At 38.6% G+C, this 26,080-nt stretch overlaps 1 protein-coding gene across 3 annotated transcripts in view; it reads right to left on the bottom strand.

Annotated features, from left to right (window-relative positions):
- traf3 (TNF receptor associated factor 3) overlaps positions 1-26,080 on the bottom strand; it is an 88,947-nt gene that overhangs the window by 29,116 nt on the left and 33,751 nt on the right. For all 3 annotated transcript variants that reach the window (XM_031890884.1, XM_031890883.1, XM_002937990.5), the window contains 2 exons: positions 5,531-5,777; positions 4,038-4,089 (listed from right to left, as the gene is read on the bottom strand). In XM_031890884.1, the coding sequence (XP_031746744.1) occupies positions 4,038-4,089; positions 5,531-5,760 (282 nt within the window). In that variant the 5' untranslated portion in view covers positions 5,761-5,777. The remainder of the gene's footprint in view (positions 1-4,037; positions 4,090-5,530; positions 5,778-26,080) is intronic.

The following is a 26,080-nucleotide window of genomic DNA, read 5'->3' as shown; positions in this document are numbered from 1 at the left end:
CAAAAGGTATGGCATACACTAGCAATTTGGCAAATCTTGGCACTACATATGAAGTTGGGATATATAGCTAGGGCCTTTCCCAAAGATTAGAAAACAAGTAGAGACATTTTGAAATACCTTTGGAATGGAAAGCACTTTCCTCTCATTCTTTAGGGTGCTTATAGTCACGCAGAGCACAACCCATTAAGCTTGTGTTCGTTAGATTTCTACAGAAAGGCATTGTAAACATGCATCCTGTTTCATGCTTGGGACTTTCCAGGGCTTCTCAACTTGCTAATTCAGTGAAACAAACAAGAAGAGCTGACCTCTGCAACAGCGCTCCAGGCACTCCCCAACCCCTCTATATGTTTACTTAATACATATTCCAACACTAACTTAATGGGAAGGTGGCCTTTGTGCAGCCAGATTTGTTGTTCCTTTTCTATTACTTCTTCATCACATTTTCCCATGCATGCCATTACTAATAAACAGTTAAACAAGCTACCTATCTATTGGTATATTCCCGATACATCTTCTTTACCTGAGCTTTCTGTCTCAGAGCGCTTTAAACAATGTGCTAGTTCATTACCTCTCCTGCCGCACCCTTCATCTCACATGACTACATCCTATGTGCCCAGCTGACTCATCCTTGTTTCTGTAAGACTTAGAATCCAATGCAGCCTAAATGAGTACAATACTAAAGCCTTAAGGATAATGCAAGCCTTTCAGCAATTTAGAAAGTCTATTACATACACTGCACACTGTCGCAAACAATAAAATTCAGACTTTCTCCCACTGGGAGGGGGTTTCCTTTGTTTGCTGTAGTTTAAACAGGAGCAGTGGCCAGCACCCATGGTGTAGCTTGCAAGCCAATGGGCCAACAAAAAAGGGCAACCATTTGGGGGTTTTAAAACTCAAAGCAAGTAAGTTGCAGGTAAAGCTCAGTCCCTTTGTTAAATTTATATTGAAGCAATAGAATTCTTAGGGGGTAGGGGGGAGAGAGGAAGATCATGAATACAGAATAAAAGAAAAGTGGTGTTTCTTTTCACTGAGGACTCAGAGCGCCAGTTCTGCAAGTGCTTATGGTTGTATTTACATAGATCATTCTGATATAGCTTACTGAGTTACCTTTTGTTCTCCTAAAACCATCCTATTAAAACAAGCTTCTTTTTCATTTCCTTTAAATAATCAGTACATAATAAAGGCATACCTACTGCACACCATACATTAAAATGATCACAGAGGGTGCAGTTGCTACTGCAGAACACCAAGACCCTCTGTAATTGCAATTCATATAACTGTACTCATCAAGATGCAGTTCTAATTTTCTATTTTTCTTCAAAAATAAAAAGCAATTAACAGAAGTCATTGTTTCTAGTGTGCAAGCACTAAATTATGTGTGTGTGTGTGCAAGCACTAAATTATGTGTGCACATGCACAGCCAGAGAAAAGGCTACCAGTCTGTGGGAAGACTAGACTAGAAGTTATTAATCTGTGGAGCTAGCTTCTCCTTAGAAGAATAAAAAACTGTAAATGGGGGTTTATTCTAAGAGCAAATTAGAGTGACATCTGAGTGCAGGCTTATTTTCTGTCCGAGTTAGAAATGGAAGAATATAGCGATTCCAGTAGGATTAAGAGAGGTCAAAACATTGGGGCATATGTATAAAAGGGTAAACATACAGCTTACCAGAAAATAATTCCACATCTCGGATTCTCTTGCATGGGATTGTTAGAGTTTTCCTCTGGAAAACTGAGGCTAAGTGTCTGTTCTACCTTTACATTGTGGGTATTGTAAAACTAGGTGTGAAATAGGATTACTATAAAACAAAAGACTTATATTTGCACAGCAGGTAATGAATTGGCAGTCTGGGTGGGAGGAATGGAAAAAGGACTATTATGGCATGTTACTTAAACAATTAAACTGATTTCAATAGCCTACTTTGTACAAACAGTAAAGTACATACTTTAAGAAAAAGTCACAAAAAAAAAAAGATATTATTCTACTGCAATACACCAAAAAATCCACTGAATATATTTGGATTTTCAGGAAGTGATTCCTTGTATAGTGCTTTCCTCCAGGAGTAGTTAATGAGCACTATTTTCTATTTGAAGATAAAACCAAACACAGTATATATTTCTTGCCATAAATGATAAGACTAATGTCCCAGGCGGAGATTAATCGCTCGCGATAGATCTCTGCTACCGCAGGCGACTAATCTCCCTAAATGCCTTTCCACCAGCGACAAAGGGAATCACTGGTGGAAAGGCCTACGCATTGATTCGGTTTTCTAAAGTTGCTCGAAATTGACTGCAGAAGGAAATTTTGTGCTAATTCGGAAAACCAAAGTAATGTATAGGCCTTTTCACCAGCAATTCCCTTTGTTGCCAGTGGAAAGGCATTTAGAAGAGAAAAGTCGCCACAGAGATCTATCGCAGATCACTATTCTGGGACATTCGGATTAAAGAAAAAAAAGAGCATCATTATCTGTACAATATCAGTTTGTCATAAAGCACTGTGATGCTGCTTTGATGTTCAGTGAAGTCAGTGAATTAATAAACAAAAGTAGATAAGCCAAAGAAACCTAAGGAGCCCCACTGACAGCACTGGTCTCCATTTTTCTGCATTCTATCCTACAGGCAGTTTTTAATCCCATTACAAACCTGGTAGTCGCAATTTCACTATAGAGGCAACCTCCTACATAATACCATCTCCAACTAATGTGAATTGAAGCAATAAAGTAAAAAGGAGTAAAAAAATATGTGCAGAAAGCTGTTGGGAAGGGGCAAGGGAGAGCGTGGGCCAGAAGGTGACATCAGCCTTTATTTAGGGTTAGTATCATTGCCTCCATGTAAACTAATTTACACAACCTAAAGCTAATTTGACAATCTGTCTCTAATTGCATTTATAAGCAAGCCTTTTACGTGACCCTCTATTGTATGTCTTTAACAATGCTGTTTAACCTATGCAGAGAATATGTATAATTATTTGTCCCTTGTAAAGGCACACTGCTATTTATTACGATCGTAATTTGTTCCCAGTGTAAGTTATACTTGTTTCCCAGTGCCAGTGCAAGTGCTTAGTAAAGTAAAGTAGTTTCAGCAGAAATATATATACATTTTATTCACAAAGAAGCATCTCTGTTTTTGAGTAAGTGCACAAGGAGCTGTGCTGCAGCTTCTTTGCCTGTCTGCTTGAAAAGTAAACAGAAATAAGCTAATGCGCTCCCAATACCCTTTCCCTAATTTCTCTGCACTGACAAGCACTGCGTCAGATACGATGAGAAAATGACTGAAGTTAGCTTCTTTGCACCAATATCCATGTGTCTGCACACTGGCTGATACAGAGTCAGTTTAGAGAAACAAAGCAGCAAAGAGAAGCTGAGGCACAGCTCTGCGTGCCACTTAGCCTTACAGCTTAAGGTGTCTATACAATGGCTGATAAAAGCTGCCGGTGGTGTGAGTAAGCAGTTTATCGACCCGTGTATGGCCATAGACAGTCTACCCGCTTATGGGCTCAGATGGGCCCACCAGACTGATATCTGGCCAAAAAATTGGTCACATGTTGATCGGGGAGGTTTAAAAATCCCATCAGGATGAGGAGCCCATTGTCACATTGATGCGGCCCTTGTCCTAACAGCATCTATCCTGGCAATATGATCTAATCCTTAGGCCCGAGTGCCGAACAAATTGGATCAAACCGATGTTGCTCACCCCAAGATGGGCATATTGGGGAAAGATCCACTCATTTAGCAATCTCGCCAGACAAGCAGATCTTTTAGTGTAGGGGCACCTTTAAAATTTAGCAATGTATTCTTACCACAATGGTCTCAGGTCATATGTACAACTGATTGTCTACATTACTGCAAGGCTTTAATTAATTAGCTGAGTGAGAAAAGAAAGCATACAAAACCAAGGAAAAAATTCACTGGAAAGTGATCATTTTAATTAGAAGGGCAAAAACTATGCAAAGAATTGAGAAAATAAATTGGCCTTTCTATTTTGAGATCAATGTTGCTTCTGAATTATAGTATATATATAAGTATTCAAACATTGCTTACCTTATCTTTAGTGATGTTATCTTCACAGGCCATGCATTGTGGGCTAGTCGAACTGAGGACAAGGGCAAAATGTGTTTCATTAGATAAGAAAAAGGCCACAACATTATATATTATAATAAGAAGTCTCCAGAAGCTAAGAAAAGCATATAATGTTGGAAAATAAATATGTGACTTTTGACTGAATGGGAGATCTACACCCACAAAATGACACAGAAAATGTGCCAGTGCTGCCATATTGTCTACTATCGTACTAGACATGTTCAAGCTGTCGGCACTGCAACAGGGGTATCATTTTTAAATACAGTACATGTCACATGCAAGCAAATCTTTTTAAAAAGCCTCTGTTCGAACATGGGCCATGACCTTTGGTCTTTTATAATACTAGAGGGGGGCTGGCACCCCTATATCAGTGGAGAAGGTCACAGATTGTTCATCCCTATGCAGGTGTCATGCAAATATAAAACACTGAGACATATACAGTTCATCTACTCTGCTCCAATATATTATATATAGCTTGCATACAATTTTTTCCTTTGAATAATAAATATGGCACTGCAGGAATCTAAACAAATGTCTCTAAAAATAAAATGCAAGCCATTTAGAAGACAAAAGCTATAGAAAGAATAGTTTGGCAGACAATAAAAATTGCAAACAAGAGAAGATATTTATATACTACAGAATGACTTAAATATTCAAAACCACACTGTTCTGAACATTCAAGGAAATTACATGCCCCCCTTCCATTACATCTATGAATGTGAAGATAAGTCAGCATAAATGCATACTATGAGGCTACAGTTGCTTTTCTAAATGCTGCCAGAATTTATTCTCAACTATGAAGATGCAATACCGTGAAAGCTTAATACATTGTTCTGTACCCATATGTATTATTTAACAGTGGTCATTTATTGAGAGGCGAAGTGAAAAAACTTTTACCTGGGTGTCTACGCTTAGTGCTGAATAAATGCAGCTTTAGGAAATATCACTCTAATGCATTTGGGGCAAGCAAAGCACCTCTCTACAGTCAAACAAGCAGATGTAAATTTGCACAAAAGGGACAGGACAGATGTACAAAGCAATCTCTATGATGAGCCTGGTGCCACAGAGCAGAGCACCCACATACTGCCTGTAGCTACTTCCTCGCGCATTACAAAAGAAAATGGTACTAACAATAATATGACAGATCGGTCACATATGGGTCAATTAACATGTGTTGTGTATAATAGCAGGTATGGTAAAACAATTTTCTATTTCCATTTTGTAAGGTAAGGATCAACGGGATTTACTGTATGGTTAAGTATGGCTTTACTTTCCCTTCAAAAATAGTATGGTTTCAGGCCAGAGGTTACAATAGATGTAGAATATCTCTACATGCTACAGGCATATATAAATGCACAAACCAGCACTGTTAAAACTTATTTCTTAGCATTAACTTAGGAAAACAGGAGCATAATACATATTGCTCTTTGAATAAAAGAAAATACAAGACAAACCTTAGTATTGCGTTCATGCATGTTTCACAAAATCTGTGGCCACATTCTGTCTGTCTGGGGTTACACAGCACCAAGCGGCATTTTTCACATTTGTATTTCTCCTCTACAGGTTTTAGAAACCTTTCCTTGTATCCTCCTTGTTCTGGCACATAGATAGTTGTAGCAAGGCTGCGATCTGGGTTGGCTTTTTGCACAGATGCAGATGGATCGGTCTTTTTGCCAGTATCCATGATATAGCAGCTAGGTTCTGCCAAAACAAGAAAACAGAAAGGAAAAAAGGTGAACACTGTACATTGGAAAATAAAATAATCACAGAAAAAAAAGCTTAAATATTTTGTTACACTTGCCTATTTTCTAAACCAATAATAATGGGAGTCTTGTGTCAGTTATGCCAGTAGGTTATCTTGCACTGTCGTTCAGTGGTTTGTAGAGGTACCTTTATGCATTATGTGTGTGGCCTCTTGCTAAAATGGTGCTTATTTATCACAAATAAAGAAAACAAAAGTGAAAAAACATAAGAATTAGGCTGATGCCACAAGGGGCTAATTCTTGGCCTGAAGAAAAATGGAGGAAGATAATTAGCCCCTATGCTGGCATCATCCTCCTTTTTTGCCTGCACCCGGAACCATGGTGTCAGCCTGGGTGTAGGCACACATGGCAGATATTGGTGAATAAATGCAAGACTTACATTGCAGCTCATTCATTCCCCAGCAGCTTAAGTGAGGCTACTAATTCTCTATCATAGAGATACAAAAAAATTTCATTATCACTTTAGTTCTGCTATAAAGACCTTCTGACTCTGTAAACCAACACGCAATTGTTACAGCAGCCTGCACACTTTCGTACAAGGATGTTAAGGCCCCCATACACGGGCCAATAGAAGCTGCCGATATTGGTCCCTTGGACCGATTCGGCAGCTTATCTGCCCGTGTAGGGGCAGAAACGAGCGGGCTGGCTGACCGATATCTGGCCTGAAATTGGCCAGATATCGATCGGCCAGGTTAAAAGATTCAGTCGGATCGGAGGCGGCACCGGCTCGTTGATGCGGTCCCCGAACTGACTGCCCCATTGCCTCCTACATAATCCAGTCGTTTGGCCCCAGGGCCAAACGATCGGTTTATTTTTTTTTTTTTTAACTTCAAGCTCCCCGATATCGCCCACCCGTAGGTGGGGATATCGGGGGAAGATCTGCTCGCTTGGCGATCTCGCCTAGCGAGCGGATCTTACCGTATATGGGGACCTTTACTGTCCTTTCTTTTAATGGGAAACAGTATGTCACAGTAATTTCTGGAACAAACTATTGGGCAACTAGGCAGTGCTGCTTGGTCTTTCCTAAAGAGGATAAAATAATTGCTATGTTCAGTTTAGTTGTATGTGCAATGACAACTATTCTTTCCAGCACCTTATCCATTTCTTACAATAAATTAAAATCAAATGGTGAACTGCAGCAGTAAAGATGAATTATTTACATTAAAAACAACAAGCTGTTACCAATGAATAACACTTAATGGGGCAGCAAGAACAGTAGCCATAGAAGAAACACAACTATCCCTATTATTATTTGTACTGGATACATCTAAACAAAAGTTTCTGCTTTGGTTCTATGGTCATGACCATTTCCTTAATGAGTAGCTAAGCAAACTGTTACTGTGTTCCCTTTGAATGCATCAAAGCCATGACTTGAGATGTGGAACAGGAGGGTCAGCAATCTGGAAATATTAGCTGGAGGAACATCTATTGCTTTATGTATGTCTGAGGCACAGCTTTAGGCTTAAAGGAACAGTAACACCAAAAAATTAAAGTGTATAAAAGTACCTAAAATATAATGTGCTGCTGCCCTGCACTGGTAAAAGTTGTATGTTTACTTCAGAAAGTCTACTATAATTTATATAAATAAGCTGCTGTGTAGCCATGGAGGCAGCCATTCAAAGGAGAAAAGGCACAGGCACATAGCAGATAACAGATAAAACACTATTGTATTCTACAGAGCTTATCTGTTATCTGCTATGTAACCTGTGCCTTTTCTCCTTTTTTCCAGCGTGAATGGCTGCCCCCGTGGGTACACAGCAGCTTATTATATAAATTATAGTAGTGTTACTGTAGCAAACACACCAGTTTTACCAGTGCAGGGCAACAGTGCATTATATTTTTATTACTTTAAAGCTCTTTTATTTTTTGGTGTTACTGTTCCTTTAAGACTTGCTGTGGGGATGAAATTTACAATTTCATCACCTGCCTTAATTAACTGGGGCCTTACTGTTTGATACTCTGTGTGTGGTTGGAAAATATAGAAAACTCTCTTATGTAGAAGAAAACCAGTGATATTGTGCTTAATATAGGAGAAAATTATGCTGGCATATTTATATGATAACATGCTATGAGCAAACATAATGTATTATTATGTTGATTTTGGAAACTTTAAACACTAATTTAAATATCCTTCTAACAATATCTTTGCATTTACCACAATAGGTCTGTCTTCTTGCCAATGTACTACATCGTACTGAAAAAAGCTAGCATTTTTTAAATAAACTATAATAATACAGTTTTCATTGCAAACAATGTGCTTAGGGATTCCCCTGAAGTTTATTCCATCATTGGAAAGTACTCAAGGATAACAAAGTTCCAAGCCCTTTACTTGCTTTTAATAACTATTTTCAGCAACCACATGGCACACAGTGTTCCATTAATGCTGGAAAGACTTTGACTCATGATGTGCTCCACTGGGGTACACTGTCACAGAAATGATCTGAAAAACACTTGCTTTACTTTTATACTTTCCACTTAAATTGAATAAAGTAAACCCACAAAGGCATGTGTGAATGGGGCAGTGCTCTGAATGCGATGATATATTACAATAATGCTAGAAAGCCATACACTGTGATCAGAATCCCAATTAGTAACACCTTGTCAATGGCAAACAAGTTAAATGCCACTCAAAAACGGATAACTTGCTCAAGTGTCAGTTCCTGTCCTCTTAAAGATGTATACAAACCCTTATAGTAATTACATATATGGCCAAAAAGTTGTAGAATCACAAATGTCACTTTGAGAATGGAATTAACTATCCTGCCTTGCAGTTTTCACTATGACATATTTTCCATTCTGAGAGTGCAAACACGAAACTATCAAATTCTGACACAGACATATGAACTTTTAAATGGATGTTATCATTAAACTGGTCAGCTGTGCAAGACTGCGTGTGTACTACTGAGCTCATCTACCTTTTAGGTCTGCATTGCAAAATGTTTAATTTAAAACACTGCCATCAGTGTTTTAAATTAAACATTTTGTGATACAGACCTAAAAGATTGATGAGCTCAGTATTACACACACACACTGTGTTTTGGGCTACAGAAACACCCTCTGCAGGCAATCTGAAGCAACCAAAACCATAGCCTTGACTGTCTATTTACTTATAAGTATGTGAATTTTTGGGCCATATATAATTCATTAAATAAAACAAAAATCTCCAGATTTAATTCCAGATTACCCCATAGACTACAAATTACAAGAACACAGATTGGTAACACTTTAGCTGTTTGTGGGAGAAGGCCTCTTTGCTATTTCCTGGGTGCATGCATTGTTGATGTCTAAATCAAATCTAATTCACTAGAAACCCAACTGGCTATAGGTCAGACAGATCATCTGATGCCACAGTTAGTGACCTGGCACTTTGTCATTGTTTCGGGTGAAGACATAGTTCCTGAGTACTAATGAATGGGTTACACCCTTGTGTTTCTTCTGGTTGTGCGTTTGTTCCTTCCTATCCAGTACATTTTGAAACCGAAAAGAACAAGTGTCAACATATAAACAAGTGTCAACAAAATAAAATAGAATAATAAAAGAATCGTGATTTCCTCTAATACAAAGCTAGAAATATAAGCACTAGTTATGAGCTAATCTGTCCCGTTTGTGAAACGTGAAAATTGATGTGTGGTAAAAAATATTGTCATACACGTCATTGTTTTGGACACGCGCAACAATTTTTTTTTTGATACGCGGTAAATCCATTCCTGTCGAAAAATTTTGCTCATTACTAATCAGCACAAAATAGTAACAGCGAAAAAACTTCATATGATGTGGTTGAATTTTATACATAACAGGAATAGATCACTATTATTTGGTGTGTCTACTTCTTTCTTGCTCTAAAAGCATAGATGCTTAGCGCTCTACATGTGCCAATAATAAGTTCATTTCTGGCTTGTTTCCTGGGTATTATAAAAGTGCTTATTACTATTGGCAAAACTGGCCATCCGCCTGCTATAAGATTATTTTCTATCTTGATTTAATTCTTTTTTCCTATCAATCATTTAGCAAATCTTACTCATTTCCCTTTATTTGCTTAAAACAGCACGGATGAAACACAGCTTTGATAAATCATAATTTTTAATCAGGATGTACAATACTTTCCATTTACATCTATTCTGTAAAATTATGCTAAGTGTTTCTCTGGTATTGGAAGAGGAGTAAAAACATGCAGCAGAGAACAGAACTGTTTTTCTAAACGAGCATGAAAACCATGAATAAGTTATCTATATAAAGCATGCTAATCAGTCCCATTGTCCTCAAGATAGAAAATAGTATGTAAACTGAACTAAAGCCTTGTTTAAGTCATTAAGTAAAGGATTCATTGCTGGGCTTTAGAAAACTAATGTTAAAGCTCAACTAGCACTTCAATAGGCAGCAAATTCTTAAAGCCTTGAGTGAGTCTATCCCCTTAGAGTCTCTCTCCTGAAATTAGGGACAACTGGAAACTAGGCTACAGCACATAAATGTTTTTTTTATATAATGATCCTTAACACCAGCATTCAATAAAAGTACTTGTGTCCTAAGTCACTACTTGCACTTGCATGTTTTGCCTTGAATGGCCAATGTGCCCTGCCAGTGTGTTTGGATGAAAAGTGCATTGTGTGCCTACTGACTTCAGACATTTCAGCATTGGCAGCCTTCATCAGGTGTAAATCTGAGCATCACATTCCAGGAGCAGTTCTAGGGCCCCTTTTCTTTGTAATGAAGCATCTCCTAAAAATAGCAGAACCCTAAAATTAATTATTAAAATAAGCTTGAATAGGATATACTCATAAAATGAGCAGATGTGCGTTGTGGGGTCTTCAAATATAATCCTCTTTCTGCCTTGCCACCATCCCACTTGCCCCCATGACGTTGCTACCAGATTTACAATAGTACCACATCAGGTCTAGGATGACTTCATTTTTTCTATATCTAGGTTGGGATGTGGCTAAAGCAGCTGTGGATTGGATTAGGTAGCAGGTCCAAGTGGGTAAAAATATGGTTTAAAGGTCCAGGAGTGAGTTGTGGGACTGTGGGTTAGATCAGTGCATCTAGGCTACACTACTCTTTGTATTCTATCTTTCCAGGGGCACAGATACCCACAGTCAAACCAACACCCTGCCTAATCTGTAACATTCTGCCTAATTTCTACTGGATACAGATAAATCTGTTTGGGCAGATATCCACCAGTTTGGTTGAAAACTTGCCAAAGGGACTGACATTATCTGTCAGTGTATCTAGCTTTAAATATACACATGATCTCTTTCAGCATCAGAATAGGAGAATATTAAAAAGGGCTAAAGATTTGTTGGGGGGGGGGGGTGGGGTGTCAGAGTGCACCCGGACCACGGACTATACCAATCACTATAGTGGATTGATGCTTATCTTGTTTATTATTTAAAAGTGAACCCCACATAAGTGCTGTTATTAAAGAAATTTTTTTTTCTGAATACAGACTTACAGACCAATACTAAATGGCAACAAAATCCTTCTGGTGCAGTAAAGGCAGCAGTTTGCCTGCCTGCAGAAATTTCACTTGTTACTTTGCACTTGCCGGTAAGCTGAATCAAAGGCATTCAAGAGAAATTGAAGCTACTGCACAAGTGCAGCATAGGAGGAAGGAAGGAGCTGCATAATGGTAACCTAATTATTTACATAGCTAGGACTAAACCTGAAGTAGCCTTAATTGCCCTAATTGCTCTTAAGCTCAAAAAATAATTAAAAAAAAATGTTTTCATGATTAAGACAATAGACAAAAAAGGTACGTTCAGCCTTAACTGTTGTACTCATGGTGAACAAGGGGGTATACTGCCCCTTTAACACATACTTTCCAGCCAGTAAAATGGTGCAGGCAGGAAAGGGACAAGATGGTTAAAATATATGTAAGAGTGTAACTGTTAAAAAATGCATAGTCCTGTGTACTATTCTTCATTTTATTAGTGAGAGTCTGCATGCGTGTGAAGGTATTTCATTTAGGACCTATCCAAAATATGCAACACATTTAATCAGCAGCGCTATATTTTTGAAATACAAGACAATCTTGACCACAATCTGTGCTATTTTTGCATTTAGGCTGCATGGGCAAATACTGGGTCCTGCAGAGCAGCAACTGTATCTGTACTGAGTGGGGTGAGTAGAGTAATTGAATGACGACATGCCTTATTAAGACTCTTTTGCCTGAGAAGTTATAGCAGTCAGGTGGCTTAGAGTCAAAGTGGGCACAGATTTGGGCTACTTAAAAGCGCAGTGTTAAAAGGGTGGCATTACCCTTTGTTGGTGACAAAGCTCCCAATATACCTTTCAGCTGCAGAAAATGGGATTCACTAAAGGTAAAACATTTGAACATCTTAATCATGGCAAAGTGCTGTGGAAGGCATTTTCAAACATAGCTATACAAATGTTTTACCTCTGGCGATTTCTATTAACGGCAACTGAAGGCTATTTGGGGAGCGTGGTCGCCAGTGGAAAGCAGATTCCCCTGTGACAAAGCCCACTATTTATTTAGAGCTTAATATACAATTGTGTTGCACTTTTAGTTTTCTGACATCTAGTTTACTGTGTAACCTGTGCCTTATCTCCCACTTTATAAGGCTGATAGTACAGTGCCTTAACCCTACCATATCACACAGTTTGAACTTTAATGCCTCTATAAGGGCAACAGAGTATTTCTCTGTACTATTAATATTATTTCTGTAATTATCCTTTATTGATAGTTAATTTACTTAACTTTTATCAACAAATTGCCATGCTGCTCTAATGCACTTTTCTACAGCTTTACCAACCATGGTTTAATTAAATGCTGTATGCACAGCGTACAGTGCAGAAACCTCTATATAAATATCTTACACAGCTAATAAGAAGCAAAGTCATGTTCCATGCAAATAATTGCAACGGGATAAACGTTCCTGCACACAGTTTGTCACGATTTACAGTTTATGCGGCTAAAGGAGCCATCACATTCTGAATAAGACAAAGATCATTTTGGCTAGGTACACTTTACTTAAAGGAACAGTAACACCAAAATATTAAAGTGTTTTAAAGTAATTAAAATATAATAAACTGTTGCCCTGCACTTGTAAAACTGGTGTGTTTAGAAATTCTACTATAGTTTATAAAAATAAGTTGCAGTGTAGCCATGGAGACAGCCATTTAAGATGGAAAAAGGGAGAAAAGGCACATGTTACATAGTAGATAACAGATAAAATACAATTGCATTCTACATAGTTTATCTGTTATGTAACCTGTGCCTTTTCTCCTTTTTTTTACAGCTTGAATGGCTGCCCCATGGCTACACCGCAGCTTATTTATTTTTACTTACCATTGTTACCAGTGCAGGGCAACAGTAGATATTTTGTTTTAATAATTTTGATACATTTTTATTCTTGGTGCTACTGTTCCTTTAAGGGACCTTGAGTGCGTGTACAATTTCTAGATTATCAGATATGTAATTGTTAATCAAGGTTGAAGCTGTGAACAACCCCATCTGAAGTATAGGTGATCTAGGCAAGTTAAGTGGCCTTCAATATCAGCTGATAGAACTACAACTCTCAGAAATCCCCTACCTGCAGTGGAAGCCCAACAGTTTATGAACACTACAATGTACTTATCTTGCATCTCTGTATATTGTATATGTTTTTTGAGTGTTGAAGAAAACAGGAGTACCCCCTTAAAGCACAGGGAGCAGATTCAACCTTCTTGCAAGGCTAACCATTGCGGCACTATTTAGAAGTAATATACTATATAAAGAATTTGGTTGAGGATTTGGAACCCTGTGCTTTTTGCAGGATTTAGATTTGGCCTTACCCTTAATGCCTGGATGAATCAAAGCTTAACCCTTAATGTAATGGTTAAAGCCCCATTTAGAACAAATGTGTAATTGGCAAAATATTGAATTTTGATGGCCAGTAGGCTATTGCATTGGAGAATAAAATGGTCAATGTTAGAATGTGCTTTACACAATGGGACTTGAATGCTGTCTTGCTGTGTACAATTATAATTAAAGTTGTCATACAATAAACCCAAATGAAGGTATATACACTAAAGGTCTAACACAGTACATAAACTGTAACATATTAAGTACACCTTACCTTTCACTATAAAAATAAAATGCCTAAAGGATGAGAGTATGAAAAAGAGAGAATAAGAGACGCAGAATATATGGCACTGCAATTCATCCTCCCTGAATTCCTTGAGTCTGTTCCCACTCTCTCTTAGGGTTTCAGTTTCATTGGGTAGGTTGATTATAAGTGTTTAAAAAATGTTGGCCTATGCAGAATAATTTCCCACTTCTTGTTTCACTCTTATAAAGAAGCAGGCAGTAGGGGACAGACAGTACACCCATAGGCCTGTGCTGACACCAAAGAAGATTATTGTTCCACACTCCTGTTTACCATCAAGCATGAAGAACCATTTCACTGGTTGTAATAGTAAAATCTGGTATTTCATGTCTGATCTTTACACATTTACATAAAGAAGTAGAAAGTGCATGAAGAATATTCTTTATAAGAGTGCTGTGTCATCTGTGGAAATGGGCAGTGTGAGCCATTATTTATTAACAACTGCACTGTGGTAACTTGAAATAGAAGCAAAGGGGAGGGGGGGGGTCTGAAAATGAACTTGCATTTGCCATTACTTCATTTAGATTGGTGTAGATAAAGGCAAATTTGTTTCCTTATATGAGTACAGCACCTGAACATTTCCACAAAAAAAAATTTAAGTCCAGATCCAGGGTCCAGCTCATTCACACAACAGGATGCACAACAGCCCATGGTCAATGCAACATCACACAAACTGTAGCCCACATATTTACAAACATATTTACTTGGTCATAGTTTCATTATTCATTACAATACTCAAAACTTACTTTAGTTCTTAATACACTGAATATCATGAAAAAAAGCTTTAAGCAAAACATATAAAAATACATAGGCAACCACAAGAAGCTAATGTCTTTCCTTCCGCCCTAGCAAGGTTGTTTATCTCCTCTCACTATTACTGGCACTAAAGGACAAAATTCAAATAACAAGTCACTACAGTAATGGTCATCGAGGCATCTGCAGCATTGCACCTGGATCTGCATAAGGTGACCCAAGAGCTCCAGCAAAATGCACATTTCTTCAAAGCCTAAATTATTAGTTCTTGTTTTTAAATATATTTGCACAGTGCTGAATAACCTTACTTTGCAAATGCAGAAAGAATATAATAATGCTATTAATAATTTTACATGAATATTTGTTTCCATCTAGGGCTAACCTGGGTCCTTACCTTGGGTCCAGTGCCCTCTGTACCCCACACCGCACAATGAACATTAGGGCATTCAAAGAGGTGTGAAGTCCCTCTTTAAATTATACTGTGTCCATAACAAATAATTCATTCTACCATTTAAAATTTTATTCTTGAACCAAAAACTTTTTTTTTAGCAGTAATATTGGTATTTCAGCAGCTATCTCAGGTCATTGTGCCAGATCCTAAGCTTTCAGAAGGAGCCAGTACTGCACAGTAGAACTGCTTTCAGATCAGCTATTGTTTCTAGGGGAGTCATGAATTGACGGACTTGGATTTTTACTACTGCGTGCTGTTATATCTACCATGAGGTGGGGCATGGGAGCATTTTAAGCAATACAGGTGCCAGGAAGCTGTTATCTTGCTCCCTTCCCATTGTTCTGCTGATCGGCTGCTGGGGGGAGAAGAGAGAGGGTGATATCACTCCAACTTGCAGCGTAGAAGCTCAAAATGAAAAATCTGTTTGCTCTTCTTAAAAATGGATTTCAATGCATGATTCTGCAGAATTCTAGAGAACAAAAAACCTACTGGTAAGTAAAGACTAGTCATAATAATTATAATAGGTCATGTGATGATTCAAATAAAGAAGGGGTTGTGATTTACATTTCTCCTTGTTAAAAGCAATTAGTAAAAAAAAATATGTCTTACTTAAAAGAATTGACTGGTCCTGGAAGAACTTAAGCGTGACCCCTTTTTGTGTAATACAATACCTAAAAGGTTTCATTTTATAAGAAATGAAGACAAAAAAGACTTTACTTCCTCTAAGCAGAATCAAAACTATATTAACTCAGTTAATACATTGGGGACTTCTGAAATTGCAGATGCTGTAAGGAATGGCATGTAAGTGAGATTGAAAAGATCTATTCAGTACAGAGAAAAATAAGAACTGATAAAATATTGGTTATGCTGAATATTCCTGCAAACCTACATAACAAGGCATGTCTGTCCTGACTGCACCTACATATACCACTCATTGATGTGGTCCTCAGTCCAATGCCCACCATTTTAATTTGATTGTTTTGTCCTGGGGCGAAATGATCGGATTAGCCCGATATAGCCCACCTTAGATGGAGACTTAAGGAATGAGAGGCAGAGCATTAGCAAGGAGTTTTTGCCAATCTAAAGAGGAAGGGTAAACTGGTCTCGCCAAACTGTAACAGTGTCAGTCACCATGACTATTAATTTGTAGAATACCCATTTTAACTGAATACTATGAAAGATTGAATTACTTTGTTTCTGCTTTGTTTGCACGTAAGGAACACTTTTTGCCTATTGTTTTAATCAGGAAAAATCTATTTATTGAACTCATGTTGAACAAGCACGGGTGCTGCTGCCATGAAGTGAGTTAAGAAACTTGCCTCAGGCTTCAGGGCCCCACAGGTTACCAGGGATGGAAAAAACTGCTCCTGGTAACTTTAAGAGCTAAAATTCAAATTTTTAAATCAGACTTTTGGCTCCACTAGTGCAGAGAGCATTATGGCAGATGCTCATAAAGTATGATGGGGGGGATGGCATGGGCTTACACTGCCTCAGGAAGACAGAAGGTGGTGAATCAGTCCTGTGAAAAGGGGGCGACTTGGCTCTAAATTTTTTCAAGGGACATTGGGAAGCTAAACCTGAACTTCCCCACAACCACACGTGCCTTTATAAAGGCAAAATACTATGGCATTAAACAATGTACCAAAACATCAGTTTTGGTATATTATATATACACAGCAAATAGAGATCATGTTCTGTGCCAAAATATAGTAAATGAGTTGTATGATATGCATGTGAACAGAGATATTTGTTAGCTGCAATAGAGGTTGCAACTAACTGAAATGACTTTGGCAACAAAATAAGATAAAGTACATGAAAGTTTACAAAATGTCAATGAGATTTTTGCGCACAATGTCTGATTTGGAAACAAAATATCCTTTTGCATGTATTATAATATAAACTCCCACAAATGATTCTCACTTTGAAAAAGAATGGTCAAGCATGACAATCTCTTTTTATAAGAAAAATCTCTATAACCAACACAACAGGATACATTTTATTTTGGCATGAATTGGTTAAACTTCATAACACACTTTTATGGCTGTTCATAGGTAGGCTGAATTCCTCACACATATGGATTCAAGTCCAGCAGTAATGAAAGAACTCACAAACATGAAGCAATACAATTCCTTTGGTATTCCCTGCACCTACACTCAACACTATGTAAATAAGATTGCATCTGGTTATATGAAGCCATTGGTGAGGATTCTGTTGCCCAACTAGCCAACAACCTGCAAGTACCTTGGATATATCTCTTTACTTTGCCCTAATCATAAAAAATTCTGTTGAGAATTCAACATTCCTTCCCACACCTCCACCTAAGTGACAGGGTGGCGCAAAGACTTGTGTTTTTATAGCAAACTCTGCTCAAATGACTGCAACTTTCACCTGCAAGCTAAGGGAAGGAATGCAAGCAGTACACAATATTGAATGCCTACTGGCACAACATGCAAGTTGAGCCCAATGCTTACCACCAGGTACACGGCTCAAGGCTAAAGAAAATGCAACCAGCAAATTTGCACACTGTACCAGTACAGGTATGGAACCTGTTATACAGAATGCTTGGGACCTGGGGTTTTCCAGATAAGGGATCTTTCTGTAATTTGGATCTCCATAACTTAAGTCTACTAAAAATCATTTAATTATTGAATAAACACAATAGGCTTGTTTTGCCTCCAGTAAAAATTCATTACATCTTAGTTGGGATCAAGGACAGGTACTGTTTTATTATTACAGAGAAAAAGGAAATCATTTTTAAAAATTAGAATTATTTGCTTATAATGGAGTCTATGAGAGATGGACTTTCTGTAATATAGAACTTTCTGGATAACGGGTTTCCAGATAAGCAATTCCATACCTGTACAGATGAGCAGAAGTAGGCTGCCAAAAATGCATTAGGTATGGTGTTTTAATGAGTTAAATTTGAGCCACTTTTTGCATTTATGAACCTACTCAAGGTGTCCACAGACTTTTTTGTACAACACTATTATTTTATTAAAAACCAGGCCCCAAACATGGCATTTATTGGGTACCAGCCACTAGTAAAGGATCATGTGACAAAAAGAATGTGAAATAATAATGCAGCTATGCAAACCAAAATAAGTCAATCCCTACTGCATATTGCAGGCAAAGATTAAAGGGCACTTGTCACGAAGACATGATATAAAGCTGTATCATGAAAGCCCTTTTCAAACTTAACACGAAACCCGAATTCTTTCTTTTTTATTTAAACATCCATACTTCTTATCAATGTATTTAAAATCTGAACTGTCAGCCATATATTGCCTGAGGCACAGAAGTAGTGCTCACGATTGCTTTCACTTTCCATTCAGCACTTTTTAGTTATCACTGCACTTCTCACATTCCCCCTCCCTCTTTGTGATCTATAGCTGTGTAGGCTGTGCATGGACATGAACATTAGGTCCCCTGATTCTGGAACATAAGGAAAGTTTTGTATCACCCCAAAATCTTGTTTAACTTTGTCCACAAAAATACTGTATACTTTGAACAATATATGGTAAAACTACTTATTAAACATATTCAGTTAACTAAATATACAGTATTAATGCTTCCTTATTTTGGGTCCAGGACTGCCATTTCAGCAACACTTCCATTGCAGCCTAGAACTTGAACAAGCAGAGATAATGTTTTTTTAAAGTGCACCTATCACTCTACATTTGCTTCCCCCACCAGAGGTGTCAGCTAATACAGCCTGCACTCCAGTTGGGGAAAACAATGATTTCTTTAAAAAAAAAAAAAAAAAAGAAAAAAAACAGTCGCTAGGCCCACACCAGGTAGGAGCTCCCAGTGATGACGGCCATGTTATTTAGTGTGCATGAGCAAGACTCCCCACTCACTCATTATGCACATGTACAGTGGCTTGCAAAAGTATTCGGCCCCCTTGAACTTTTCCACATTTTTCACATTACAGCCACAAACATGAATCAATTTTATTGGAATTCCACGTGAAAGACCAATACAAAGTGGGGTACACGTGACAAGTGGAACGAAAATCATACATGATTCCAAACATTTTTTACAAATAAATAACTGCAAAGTGGGGTGTGCGTTATTATTCAGCCCCCTTTGGTCTGAGTGCAGTCAGTTGCCCATAGACATTGCCTGATGAGTGCTAATGACTAAATAGAGTGCACCTGTGTGTAATCTAATGTCAGTACAAATACAGCTGCTCTGTGACGGCCTCAGAGGTTGTCTAAGAGAATATTGGGAGCAACAACACCATGAAGTCCAAAGAACACACCAGACAGGTCAGGGATAAAGTTATTGAGAAATTTAAAGCAGGCTTAGGCTACAAAAAGATTTCCAAAGCCTTGAACATTCCACGGGGCACTTTTCAAGCGATCATTCAGAAATGGAAGGAGTGTGGCACAACTGTAAACCTACTAAGACAAGGCCGTCCCCCTAAACTCACAGGCCGAACAAGGAGAGCGCTGATCAGAAATGCAGCCAAGAGGCCCATGGTGACTCTGGGGGAGCTGCAGAGATCTACAGCTCAGGTGGGGGAATCTGTCCATAGGACAACTATTAGTCGTGCACTGCACAAAGTTGGCCTTTATGGAAGAGTGGCAAGAAGAAAGCCATTGTTAACAGAAAACCATAAGAAGTCCCGTTTGCAGTTTGCCACAAGCCATGTGGGGGGGGGGGGGGGGCAGCAAACATGTGGAAGAAGGTGCTCTGGTCAGATGAGACCAAAATGGAACTTTCTGGCCAAAATGCAAAACGCTATGTGTGGCGGAAAACTAACACTGCACATCACTCTGAACACACCATCCCCACTGTCACATATGGGGGGGCAGCATCATGCTCTGGGGGTGCTTCTCTTCAGCAGGAACAGGGAAGCTGGTCAGAGTTGATGGGGAGATGGATGGAGGCAAATACAGGGCAATCTTGGAAGAAAACCTCTTGGAGTCTGCAAAAGACTTGAGACTGGGGCGGAGGTTCACCTTCCAGCAGGACAATGACCCTAAACATAAAGCCAGGGCAACAATGGAATGGTTTAAAACAAAACATATCCATGTGTTAGAATGGCCCAGTCACAGTCCAGATCTAAATCCAATGGAGAATCTGTGGCAAGATCTGAAAACTGCTGTTCCCAAACGCTGTCCATCTAATCTGACTGAGCTGGAGCTGTTTTGCAAAGAAGAATGGGCAAGGATTTCAGTCTCTAGATGTGCAAAGCTGGTAGAGACATACCCTAAAAGCCTGGCAGCTGGAATTGCAGCAAAAGGTGGTTCTACAAAGTATTGACTCAGGGGGCTGAATAATTACGCACACCCCACTTTGCAGTTATTTATTTGTAAAAAATGTTTGGAATCATGTATGATTTTCATTCCACTTCTCACGTGTGCACCACTTTGTATTAATCTTTCACGTGGAATTCCAATAAAATTGATTCATGTTTGTGGCTGTAATGTGACAAAATGTGGAAAAGTTCAAGGGGGCCGAATACTTTTGCAAGCCACTGTATATGATGTAGGAGCGGTGGTTGTGACTTACCCACTTAGATCACACGCATATGCATAATGGGCGAGTTGTGGAGCTCATTACGTACTACTCATTATGCGCACGTAAGTGCCACAACATCGCTGCCTAGTGCTACAAGGGGGGCTATTGCTTCCCCCAAATTGTGTGCTGGCTCTATTGGCCCACACCTCTGGTGGGGGAAGCAATTTTAGGGAGACAGGTGGTCTTTTATTTAAAAGATTAGTATGGCTATGTAGACACATGGGGGCAAAATTCCAAACCAGTCTCAAAGACCACATCTAAAATGCTCTATTACTGCCCATGGATACATTTCTGTAATAACACCATGTTTTTGATGCCCAAATAATGTAAAGCAATAAAGTGAAATCAAACTAAAAGCTGGTATTTTACAAGTTAGACAATAGGGAACTCAATTCAACAGCCACAAAAGCCACAAGGAAAGGAGGGGTGAGTTGTATAAATGAGACAGATTTAGCAACAGCCCGTACTCAGTGATTACATTAATATAGTGAATGGCCTTTTGATACTAGGAATGAAAATGTACAGTCTGGTGTAAACCCTTACCACCGCTTATGCCATCCCACCGGAGAGATTAGTCGCCCGCGAACAGGGAGATTTGTCGTGCGACTAATCTCCCCGTGTGCCAGAGCCCTAACAGTATCCTAGTTTACACTGGCTCATAAAACCCCCTTATTCATATTAGTTTCAATTTAAAAACAAGGGAGGTTAGGGGTGGGGCAGAAAAAAAAACACCAACAACAACAACATCTTATTAGCATATCTGCCTGGGAAAACAGGTTACATTTCATGCCAGAAATAACTCCATGACACAGTACTGGCAAGGAAAATAGAAAGGCATTTAGGATTACCATTTTCAGCAAATACCCTCCTGAACCACACCACTGGGGAGTCTCATAACTGCCCTCATCTCTGTACCTGCTTGAAAAAGCAGCAGCAGCGTTGGCAGGTGTTATCTTGCTCTGATTTTGATCTTGGTCTTCTTCCAGGGCTGTGGAGTCGGTAGATAAATTCTCTGACTCCTCAGTTTCTGTTACTTCCGACTCCGACTCCTCTGTTTTTAATATGCTAATGTATTTTATACATTCATACAGTCAATGAAAAGCATGCTTCATGGTCAGTCAACGTGTTGGTTTATGCACTGTGTGTATTGGGCTTTATTCTTATAGCATAGAAGTAAGTAATTATGACTGTTTGTGAATTGGGACATTTAAACTTGCTTTATTTTTTTTTTTTTTATTCCCATTTAAATTTAGTAGGAGTCGGAGTCGGTTCATTTTTTGCCGACTCCGACTCCAGGTACCCAAAATTGCCTCCGACTCACCAGCCCTGTCTTCTTCTCTGCAAGTTCAGCACAGAAGCATGCATAGTGGTGGGAGACAACTCCACTGTGCTACTCTGGTATCAACCAGATACAGATATAGATGCAGTTGTGAGACTCCCCAGTGGTACAGTACAGGAGGAGGGAGGTTGTCAGTAGGCTTTTGGTCTCTTCTTTTGGCTGGCCATGCACCCGTAAAATCACAACACAAACTGCTTTTAACTGCTTGACCATGCTGCCTGGTGGCTGCTTGCAATTGCATTATAAAACAATATATAGAATCCTGAGGTTGAGAAAGTGGTCTGTGGCCAGCTGGGTATATAAAACAACATGAATTAAAAAATTCAGCAATTTTAGGACTTTTATAACACACCCGCGGAGATATTAATCTCTTGTTTAGAAAGCTTGTCACCTGGGTGGGCTAACCTGTCTGACCAGCCCAAACTTTCGATTATAATGGGGGCCTATGCAGCTCTGCTGGGAAACCAGATGCAGTCCTTGCCAGAGAGGATTTCTAAAATAGCCAACTGATAACTGGCCACACAACAAATGCAAAAAACAAGCTCCTGACTCAGCAGTGGCCAAATTGGCAAGACCATACTTGCCTGTGCATGGCCAGCTTAAGAACCATGTTAATGAAAAACCAAATGTGAAGCTACAGAATTTAAAATTTACCTGTCAAGATTATGAACAGAAAAGTTTCTGTTTTATGCCTCACAATTAATCTTCTCGCCATTTTAAAAAGAAGAAGGTGAAGAAGGTGAAGAAGGTGAAGAAGGTGAAGAAGGCACACATTCTAACAGACACATACAAGTAAAAATTAAGAACAACTACCTGTACTGGCAATGGAGAGCGTCTTTTTCTACAGTAATCAGAAAATTCCTTTAAAAGTATATATGTCGAGAGACTCTAAAAGATAGCTATCAGTCCAACTTCTAGCATAGCAGTCAACTTCTTTCAACTCCCTTCTTTTTCTCTACTGGATTTTCAAAAGTGACCAGTTGCACAGCCTGTCTTCTCTTATGTCATAAGCTAGAGTTTATAAAAATGAGTGCTCCCTACACAAAACTGCAATAATTATGCCAATTTGGAGAGTTATTCATAACACATAATGCTCTATTCATTATGTAATTCCAACAAATTAAAGATCATTTGTGCCTGTTTTTCCATTTGTGACCCTGTAGAAGGTACTGTACATAATCCAGGGCTGTGGAGTCGGAGTTGAGGAGTCGGAGGCAATTTTGGGTACCTGGAGTCTCTCCTACTAAATTTAAATGGGAATAAAAAAAAAAATGAAGCAAGTTTAAATGTCCCAATTCACAAACAGTCATAATGAATCACTTCTCTGCTATAAGAATAAAGCCCAATGCACGCAGTGCATAAACGAATACGTTGACTGACCATGAAGCATGCTTTTCATTGACTGTATGAATGTATAAAATACATTAGCATATTAAAAACAGAGGAGTCGGAGTCGTGGAGTCGGAAGTATCAGAAACTGAGGAGTCAGAGAATTTATCTACCGACTCCACAGCCCTGACATAATCACCTGGTTACATAGCATACAAAATAAAGATGGCTGTCAGGAGTACAAAGTTTCAAGAAATGAAGTGCCATATAACCCAGAACCCTAAATATACCATCCACTAATACATATATAACAGCCTCCACAATTTTGAATGTTATTATCAGGAAGGTACCAGACCTGAAGTTGTATTCCATTTAATCATGGACTGCATTGTATAACAACACAGTCAATGCCCATGCCCCTCCCAACTAGGGTAGCTCTCTGCAAAAATCAAAACTTAAAAATCAAACGAGCGTAATTAGACTATTAGACATAGTTCAGCTTTTTGAAAGACTTTATATAAAAGAAGTAACTGCTGCCATATATGGGGAGGGGGTAAGGAGTTGACTGGAGCCTCACTAGATTTGTAGGTAAGGTTGGTCTCACAATATAACATATAAAAACCTGTAGCTTTCAAACCCATTAAAGAACTGGAAAAAAAGATAACACACTTTTATAGTACTTGAACAAAAAATTCCCGCCCTACCACCATGAGGTAAAAGCTACATCTAGATAGCTATTTAGCTCTATGTTAGCTTTCTTCCCTATGGATAACATTCTTACTAAATACAATTTTTTTGTTGAATGGTTCAGTAAAATACAGCTACATGCAACCCTAATAGAATTAGATCTATTTCTTGCTGAACTGTGGTAATGGTCATCATGTGTTCACTTTAATAGGAAGGCAATGTAAAAAATATACATATGTATTGTGGAACTTACCAAGGTTGAAGAATGCCCACAAATACAAAGCGCACCTGGTCTTGTCATACAATCTTCACAGATGCAACTGAGAAACAGACTGAAATTTTATTTAAATAGGATCGTGAAGTTAAACTAGTAAAACATATGTTCTTCCCGAAACACCACTGCTGTCAGGAAAGGGAATTACCTGCCTGGAAGTTTTCAGATTTCATATGATGCGTTCTATACAGAGTTACTTCCTCTATGGAAATTTTGTAAATGTTCATGCTGTACTAATGATTATGTTTTATATATATATATATATATATAAACTGAAAGTACAATTTCTTTTAATGAATAAAAACAGTTCTTTACTAAATTATTGCCAAGTTATAGTGGGGCTTATTTAGAAAGTTTACACAGTGCAGAATTATTTATACACTGAACATTTTTACCCTGCCCATGTTTATATTTATAGAGCTGGACAAGATTGGTGCTTTTAATGTGCAAACATAATTGCAATTTTTTTATTTGCAGTCCGATTGGCATCCAGAGTTTTTTTAAATATCGCATAATTGCAAATTGTGAATATTTATGTGCACACTCTGCATCTGAATTACATAACTTTGGTAGGGTAAAAAATATGGGGTTTCACAAATTGAGAATTTATATTCACAATCTAAAAATTAATGCTATATTCACACATAGCAAACAGGCACAGTGGCCTTGCTCACAGAAACCTTAACCTTCGTGCAAGCCAATTGCCAAGTTTTATGCAAAATGCGCAATTCACAGCAATTCGCAAAATAAAAGGAAAGACGGTTACAGCAGTGCAAAGTGTAAACACCCCATGCAAAAAAAATAGGTACAGGCATTGCAAAGTGGTTTTGGAAGCCACTTAGTCATGTAACTTGGTTAATACTAACAGGCTTACTAACAGGCTGGTGGCTGGTTGAATCAACTTGCTTTCATTTCAACTAAAAAGGGATAAGTATTCTTTACTAACTTTATCAAAACCATTGTGTTTTTTTAACTGTTGGGCTTTATTTTTTTTTTTCATAAGTAATTGTTGTTTTTGGAGCTAATTTACAAAGTTTGTGGGATCCATAGGCTTACAGCAGGTTACATTCCCTTGTAATTACCCTCAGCTTGAGGAGGGTGGGGTTTGATTAGTTCACCTTTACAGACTGCATAAATAGAACCACAGGCACTCTAGTGGAGCTTGCTCTGGTGGTAGGTGCTCTGTAAGTGATTGCTCTTGAAGTGGGGGTTCTGTAAGTGGAGTTATAAACTCAGGGAGTTAAACACTAAGGGAGTTAAAAACAAGGTAAAACAAGGTATTTACTACAAGTCCTTACACCTTTTTTTTTTTGTTTAACTGTTCTTGTAACTGGGAGAATGAGTTGTAGCAACATTGAAGGTCTGACACAGTGCACAGCCTGCCACATGTATGCAGTTGTGGAACAACAGTTCCAAAGTACATACCTCTGTTGTGGATGTGAGCGAATTGCCACTTTAGAGGCTCGCGTTAGAGTCCTAGAGGAACACGTTGCAACACTGCGTTCAATCAACAATCTTGAGAGGGGTCTCTTGTTAACTGAACAAGAACTAGTGGGGTCAGATAGTAGGGGGGGAGGGGAGCAGCAAAAGGATGATAGGGCAGTAAGCTGGGTGACAGTTAGAAAATCTAGTGTGGGTAAAAGGAAAAGGGAGGCTGCTCCAGGGTTTGCGCATCCCAACAGATTTGCCAGATTGTGTGAAGAAGATGGGAGTGTGTACTCTGGATTGGTGGTTCTAGGTGAGGCTGATCTCTCTAACAGCCGGGAGACCAGTTTCACTA

The sequence above is a fragment of the Xenopus tropicalis genome, chromosome 8, assembly GCF_000004195.4.
Source record: "Xenopus tropicalis strain Nigerian chromosome 8, UCB_Xtro_10.0, whole genome shotgun sequence".
NCBI lineage: Eukaryota > Metazoa > Chordata > Amphibia > Anura > Pipidae > Xenopus > Xenopus tropicalis.
Note: the sequence above shows the minus strand (reverse complement) of the source record. Positions and strands in the feature narration are given on the sequence as shown.